Below are 7,841 nucleotides of genomic sequence, written 5' to 3'. Positions count from 1 at the left end.
CAGTGATAGCATCAACGGCTATAGCAGTGGCGATGGCGCGCCCGGAAGTACCACCTCCGGCAAGGCAAGGAACAGCTCGGCAATACTGAGATAGTCTTGAGAATATTGTCGAGGGTGGCCGTCGGAAGAGGGCCAAATTGAAAGTTCGGTAAGCCTTGCCACGAATCGTGCTTCCCTTCTCGATTGACTCCTCCTGCTGCCTGTGGAGTATGGCTGATCTCGGTTCCCTTTTTTCTCCAGGAACTGCCGCTGTTCGCACCTCCGCAAATGCCAGCCGCTACATCCAACCCATCAGTGTCGCCTGCGCGTCGCATCGAACACCAGCGGCCCTCAATATCCCATGCGCAGCAGGGCCAGAACCCATTCACGAACCCTATACCGCTGCAGTCCCCGCAAAGCTACAACAACGGCTTCGGCCAGGCTGCTTTCTACGCAACACCCGCCTCTGACACTCGCCGCGCCCGCAACAGCATTAGTCACAGCGGCCAAGGCAGTGCTCATGCCGGTATGTCTGGCATCCTACCGACACCAGACCCGACTGTCGGCAGTTGCATGTCAGAGGAGGACAAGGATGTCGCCATCCAGCTAATGCGCCTGGGTGACATGTCAAACATCTCTCATGGGCGAACATCGGCGTCGACTCTTGATGACACATTCAGCGGTCGCGCTGACGCTGCCTCGTCGACCGGTGCCACTAGTGAGGGGGACAGCGACAGTGAAGAAGAGCTCCCTGAGGCTCGCCGCCAGAAGCTCGATGCCGCTGGAACTATGCGCAAGATTTACCAGACTACCGAGAGCCCCTTCCATGCCTTCCGAAATGGTTGTTCTTGACAAGGGGGCCGCTTCCCTTCGGGTGAAGGGCCGCCGGCGACCCCGACCCCCCCATGAAAGATTGAGGCCTTTTTATGGAAGCCCATTGAAGTCCAAAAACCGGCCCCTTCCAGGCAATGCCCAGGCCTTAAGGTTTTTGGCCCCCCGCAAGTCAAGGCCCAGCCAAGACCAGCAAAAGGCCAAGCAAAAGTGCCCTCCGTCCTGGTTGGTTCCCCCCCAAGCCCAAAGGAAACCCCGCTGGCTTTTTTTGGCCAAGCAACGGGCCCCCATGGTCGCCGGTCCTCGCTGCCTCCCGTCGCGAAAGCCCGTTCTGTCACCAGCTGGCGGTGCCCCTTTCCCCCGGGTGCTGTTGACGAGGAACAGCTTGACCTCTCTGCCCAAGCGCGCTGTCAACGCTGCCGGAAGAGCAAGAAGGGCTGCGACAGGCAGCGTCCTTGCGGTCGCTGCAAGGACGCCGGTCTCAGTGCCGACCAGTGCATCAGTGAGGATGAAGGCAACGGCCGCAAGGGTCGCTATGGTCGCCACATGGGTGTCCCCATTAAGATGGAGGACATCGCTGTCGGTCCATCGCATCCCTCCCTCATGCCTTCAGCAACTCCGGTGTCCGCTGCTGCTGCCGCCGCCGCTGCTGCTGCGGACAAACTGAAGAAGCGCAAACGGTAGAAGTACGACACAAATGATAGCCTTCAGCTTGTGTCTGTATTCACAATGTGTGCGCTTCCGATGAGGCAGAGCAGACTAAGACAGGGTGCAGCTGTCGTGAGGGCTACGATTCTTTTTGTCAAGGTCACGGGGTAGGACGGGAAATCGGGAAGTAATGGAGAGGACCTGGCAAGGTCACTTTCACTCCTTGATGGCGTTTGGAATGGTGTGGCTCAGCGGCAAGCAAGCAATCATGACGGTTTCCTTATTCTTTTCTTTCCTGTCCTTGGTACTCGATTTACCGCCTGGAGCCAGCGACACCAAGCTGGCCGATGATCGCAAAAAGGCTGTGTAGGACTGCGGCAGAAAAGGTGTGCCGTGTTGGAATACACGCATGCTGGATGACGGCAGGAGGCGCTGCATGGGTGTGGGATACGCCGCGCTGTACGGCAAAAGGCTGAGGCGAGATCGGATGTTCTCCCCTGGCTGGACAGAGGGTGGGATGGGGGGCAGGTTGAGTTGTTCCTGATGTTGGTATTTCCTCCTGTTTTACCGTGTATTTCCTAGATTTCCTGTTTCCTTTGGAGGGTGCGCAGAGTCTCTTGGTACCCGTTGTGCGACTGTGGTTTTGCGTTGCAATTGTTGCCGCGTGGCTTGACTTGACTTGACCTGGACTCTGTGCAACGAGCACATGGTTGTAGCGACGTAACACGAGCGCTACCTCTGAATAAAGTTGACGCATCAATATGAGTGGGTGTCTTGGAATTTCCATGATGGTTTTCATTGATCAATGGCATTTGGAGCGATGCGCGCACAAGGCGCTATGCACGCGACACGAAAAACGACTATCGTCGGTGGTCGCGATACCCTCATCAACCAGTATTTGGGTTGAGAAGTGAGCCAGCGCTAAGCCCCTTCAGGGGCTCGTCGTACCGTCCGAGATACAGTGCGCGGACTTCACTACGCAACACAAGATTACGTCACTTTTGACCCCGCGATCAAGGTGCGCACGACGCCATGCGACGGCAGAAAACAAGAGATGCCGTCGCTGAAAGTTTTCCAGACTGATCATCGGAGGTGCCCAGTCTCGTTTTCAATGCTCGTCATTTCTACGGCGCATTGCTCCAACGTTTGGCACGTCGTGCGACACCGGGCAGGCGGTTGCGCGGTTCGTCCCGCCCGCGGCTGAGGCCGTGCAGCAAGAGGGGTTGAGGCGGTGAAGTCTTATCAGTCGGGCCGTGGGGCGCCGCGATAAGGCGGGATGCCATTGGAAGCGGGGCCCGTGCCCCCTTCTTTCTCAACCCCCACTATTTTGGGCCCCGGAGGGGGGCAGGCGGTGCCTCCGCCGAGTACCGAACTGGAGACCCCGCTCCCCGGGGGCTAAAGCGGGGATCATCTTGACTGCACGTGGCGATCCGATTCCGCACAGCTTGGCGGTCTGCGGCCTTGAGTCTCTTGGTGTTGATGGATATCATTCAGCGAAGGTGTTTCCTTCCGATGATCAAAACTTCTGTCCCTTCTTCTTCTACTGCCTGAAGCATCTGCTGTGTGCGTGACGTCGTCTCATTCACCTGGAAAGAAAATAACACACAGGGTCGTATTCTGTCAATGCAGGCCCGTTGAACCCTGTTCGCTGACCTGAACAGCATGTTTGCGTCATATTTTCCATTCATGCGACGTTTTGTATACTCTGGACTTGTCGAATTTCAAATCCTTCTGCTTCCTGGTGTTCTTGGAGAGGTTTGGTCATCGGTGGCCCTCGGGGGGTAGGGATTACACTAAATTATTCATTACGACATAACCCAACCGATAATATAGCCTGTGTGACTGAAGGCCATCAATCGCAATCGCGTCTTTGGCTATGAGGCTATCTCTGTCTTTTGGAGTCCTCTGGTACGTGATATGTTTACCTAAATGTATTTCAAGCGAGCGACAATGTATCAAGGAATTTGACGCTGTTGTTTCGAATTAATTGTTGAGTCTGCACTGCCAGCCGTCTGCCATTGTATTTTCCACGAACCATCCTTTTCTTTTTGCACGGCATACCAACTATGCCCCTCTGCCAGCTCGCGCCTTGCCACGCTGTATATCTGAGTGATCGTCCAAGCCCACCAAATGGCTAGAAAAAGTATGGCTGGCATGTCCGGCTTTGGTCTTTTTTGTTTTCGGCAGCTTCAAAGGTAGTTAGGGACAGAGTTCTGAGCATCACATATCATTATCGCCGCTGTTGGGTGATCTATTTCTATGATCCCATTTGCACTTGAAGCCCCAAAGTGTATAGCCACTTCCGCTTTTGTAGGGCTGGGCTTTGGATTTTCATAGCCCCCCAAGCGTACTCGTTGTCTGTAACTTCGATTTGTCTGTATCATTTCAGGACATGCCTCGTCATTGCAAAGGTGGCTGACATGTTCTGGACAACAAAGCCCATTCCAACACCATGCCGACCAGTCCAAATCATTTCTGCTTTCTCACCTCCCCAACGAACAAAGAGACCACCTGAAGGATGTGTGAGCGGGATAAATCCAGGTCGGGAACCTCTCTCAGCCTCTCCTGGAGCCTGGTCATAAGTGATTCTTCGAGAATCGACGGTGGTCTGCCGGCGATATGCTGTCCCGTCGCTCATCCGCACACGCGCAGACTTCACCGATTAACTTGCTCTACGATTCCCCGCTCCTAAATATGCACAACAACAGGTCTTCAACCGGAATGCATGCTATAGCTATCGAAGCGTGTTTTCTCGGCTCCGCTACAACCGTTCTTGGCAATGTCTGACGAGACTCGACAGGACAACCGGCAGACGATGCTCGCGCAGTAACAGTTCTGACGAGAATGTTATGGATGTCTTATTCATAGGCCGCAATAGCGTGGTAAGCTTACAATTGACGGGGCCTGACAATAACCGCAGGGGCCCACGATGTCTGCTCCCGACCTTGGTGACGTCAATTTGTTTATCACCCTGCAATCGCATATCAGCTTACCTCAAGTCAGCAGTGCATATCTGCGGGCAGGTTCTAGATAGATTGATACCCCATCGATTGAGCACGCTGCCATTATGTAGTTTTGAAAAGGTGGAAGGCCGGGATATTGGCACTTTCAGGACATTCACCGTAAACTTAGTAACCAGTTCTCTCTTTTGGTCTAAATAAAAATACATATATCGACCGTAGCGATCTCTTAATTATGCGGATTCTCGAAAGTACCCGTTGAAACCAATTTCTAGGTAGATAAGATCTTGGATGGTATCTATAAACGAGTAGCGGATCTATTGTTACGTCTATTTGGCCTTCTCCTCGACGTCTAAGCCGACGGGGTAGTAGTAAAACTCGGTTTACTAGTCGCGACATGCTACAAGGCCGTCCTTTATCGTCGAAGACGCGGGAAGCCCTTCAATACTAGTAACCTACACGCGGTCCTTGTCTAGCTATGTTATGACGATACTCTCGACGTTGGCTGTGATATTAAAGTCGTAGTGCGGCCCTTGGATTTCGTATAATAGCTGCGACGACACGGTGCCGACCGAGACCTCGCCACCAGTGCTCTCCTCCTTCCCGAGTCGCAGGCTGCGCCTAAATCACAGGCTTCGGTGATCGGATGGGACGTGCACCTTGAGACAGCCTATGTGCTGTTTGCGAATGGAGAATTTTGCTCCCGGGCCCCATATCTTGGCTATATCCTAGGAACTGTCCGAACTACCCCTGTTGGTGATCTCCGCACCAGACCCTCGTCGTCGGAACACTTCAACGAAGCTTGTTTGCGGTGGGCCGCTCTCTCGTATCAAACCTTTGCGATAATAGCACAATGGCAATGTGGAGCGGCATCATTTTTGCCGGGCGATCTATGGATGGCTGAGCTTGATCATTCGCCGCCATCGTCTGATGTGGCCTCAATATCGGCTGTGTGTCTAGTATTATCGTTGGCTCTATGCCTTTCATGACAAATGGCTCACACGAGATGAGGGCATGTAATCCGGCGCAAGAACCATGGCGACGGTTGGATGAACGACTCGGCTTCGACAGTGAACAACAGTACCCAGGCTTGCGGGTCTCAGGCCTTCCGGGGCAAGCCTAGATCGTCCCGTCACCAATATGGCGAGAGGGACGCCGGTCAAAGCCGGGCGTGTGTTTGTCAGGTTCATGCGAAAATGCGACAGTATGAGGGTATTCAATTGTCTTTTTGAATGGCACGGTCGGAACGACGATCAATCAGGGTTCTTCTGGCTCCTTCCTGCTCGTGCCGCTTATCCATGTGAGATCAGACCATTCCCCCCCGCAGGATTCACGGGCCTGACAGGTCGGTCAAGACAGTCTTTATAATTTTGGCCAGCTGAGTGCCCTCCTCCCATACAACATCGTGGTTGCCAGTGAGATCCTTGGTGACTTTGACCTGAACTTTATCCTCTTCCAGCCGCTTGGCCATGAGGTCAATCTCAGTCTCATCGACGAGCTGGTCATCTGGCGACCAGGAAAGGTAGGCACACGTGGAGCCGAGCTGCTCGTTGAAGCTGCCGCTGTAACAGGCGGGTATGCGATCGTTCCAGGTCGACTCGTCGTCGCCAAACGCCCCAGCAATGAAGGCGGCGTAGGGGGGACCGTGGCGCTGGACAAATTTGCGCAACTCATAGATGCCCGAGACGCCGACGACAGCAGAGGGCAGGATGACGCTAGGGGTAGGTGCGGCAGCGGCACCAAGGCCGATGGCGGCACCACCCATGGCCAACTGATACGCCATGGTGGCACCGGCAGAATGGCCGATCAGGACATAGCGGTCGCCAAAGGCATACCGCTCCTGTAGACTAGCGAGAGCGGCGCGCACATCGAGCAGGTGATCGGGGTGGCGGGCTTCGCGCAGCTCCGAGGGCGGCACGGAAGAAGGGTCCTGGGGAAATTCGGGGTGGGGTGAGAGGCGGTAATCGATGCTGGCGAAGGCACGGATGCCGGAAGAGGCGAGGCCGGGGCCAGAAGGGTTGGCGGAGGCGAGGAGCGAGCGAATACAGGGAACAAAGCCCGGGTAGAGTTTACGTGGATCACGCCCAGGCGCCGCCGTGGACGAAGCTGGTGGAGAGAAAGAATGAGACACGGGATGAGCGAGTTCTGATAGACGAGGCGCAAAGATAGACGAGGCGCAAAGATAGACGAGGCGCAAAGGGGGGGAGGGGGGAAGGGGGCAGGGGGCTGGAGGGCAGAGAGTGCGCACAACTTACATGATCCAGTATCCGTTGTCGTCGCCAGCCAACTCGGGCGGGAATTGCCATGTGCCAACCCTTTGGAGAGAGTGTTCGCCGTAGCTGTGTTGGGCAAAGATCAGAGGCGTGTCGTCAGCTGTGTCCATTGTGCCTGATTGCCTGAGTTGTCGAGACCTTGTTGGCGCGTTTTGTGGTGTAGTGGTGAGATTGGAGTCGAAACAGGTCGTACCTCACCTGGGCCCAAGGCGTCTTGAGCTCTTTCCCCACCCCCTCATCCGCCAGACGAGCCAGACTGGGACGAAAAAGGCCGTTTGGTGTGTTGATGTCGACCAGCGTGATGTGGTTAGCGACGCTTGCGATGGACCAACGCTATTCGTGCGGCGTGTGGGCACGACAGGGGTCCGGGCCAGGGTGCATGCATGAGAGGTGACGCGACGGGCAGGGCGGGACGACGGATCAATGTCGCTGATGATGGTGTTGGTTGATAGCGTGGGAGCGAAGAGACAGAATTTGTGTGTGCCGTGCCATGCAGGAGGAGATGATGGCCGAGGACCTGCCTGCGGACCTGAGGTACCTTACTTATGACGGTGTGGGTGGTGGCAGGCAGGTGAGGAGACAAGACCCAGAAGCACCGCACTCCAACCGGGTAATAAGGCAGGAAGGGGGGTGGTAGGAGATCGAGAGGCAGGTACCATGGAAAATGTGCTGTGTAACTAAGGTACCACCTACCTTACCTTAACTTTCGCCTTACCCAAGGTACCTGGGCACTGAGAGATGGCTGTGTGTCCAGCGCAGTGTCCAACGGATGCATTGCTCCAAAAACGAAAGTGTCCCTCGACGTCGCCATGGGATCCCAAGGACGGAAAGTTCCCACGTCGCTGTTTCACATGGGCGAGGTGCCCTTGCCAATTCCTACACCGTGGGACGGTCGCGGGCTGCCACGCCCTTCTTTTCGCCCGAAGACATACTGTAGAGGCAGTCGCAAAGAGTCCGTCCCCAGCACCTGCCAATCATGCTCTTTCCCAGGACGACGGATCAGGGGCACCGCTGACAGGCATCCCCCCTCCTCCCCGTGGCCGCTGTCCCCCTTGCCTTTCTGCTCCCCCATCACGCACTAGTGCTGCAGACCTGCAAACTACCCTCGTCTGTAGTGCCATTCGCGTTCGCATCCCCATGCCATTGACGA

General features: G+C 55.5%; 2 protein-coding genes across 2 annotated transcripts in view; one reads left to right on the top strand and one right to left on the bottom strand.

The window, feature by feature from the left end:
- The window catches only part of VDBG_00044 (conserved hypothetical protein), a gene marked incomplete at both ends in the record, with an annotated part of 2,108 nt that extends 614 nt beyond the window's left edge, over window positions 1-1,494 (top strand). Inside the window, 2 exons of the mRNA XM_003008317.1 lie at window positions 241-820; window positions 1,088-1,494. Coding sequence (XP_003008363.1) covers window positions 241-820; window positions 1,088-1,494 — 987 coding nt within the window. The remainder of the gene's footprint in view (window positions 1-240; window positions 821-1,087) is intronic.
- Window positions 1,495-5,748: 4,254 nt separating this feature from the next.
- On the bottom strand, window positions 5,749-6,724 carry VDBG_00043 (conserved hypothetical protein; the record flags this gene model as incomplete). The annotated part of the gene is made up of 2 exons (XM_003008316.1): window positions 5,749-6,524; window positions 6,667-6,724. 2 exons carry the CDS (start codon window positions 6,722-6,724, stop codon window positions 5,749-5,751), a joined length of 834 nt encoding a protein of 277 aa, XP_003008362.1.
- Between the last annotated feature and the right edge of the window lie 1,117 nt (window positions 6,725-7,841).

This window comes from Verticillium alfalfae, genomic scaffold (assembly GCF_000150825.1).
Source record: "Verticillium alfalfae VaMs.102 supercont1.1 genomic scaffold, whole genome shotgun sequence".
NCBI lineage: Eukaryota > Fungi > Ascomycota > Sordariomycetes > Glomerellales > Plectosphaerellaceae > Verticillium > Verticillium alfalfae.
The sequence above is the reverse complement of the archived record's forward strand: the minus strand, read 5'-3'. Positions and strand labels throughout refer to the sequence as shown.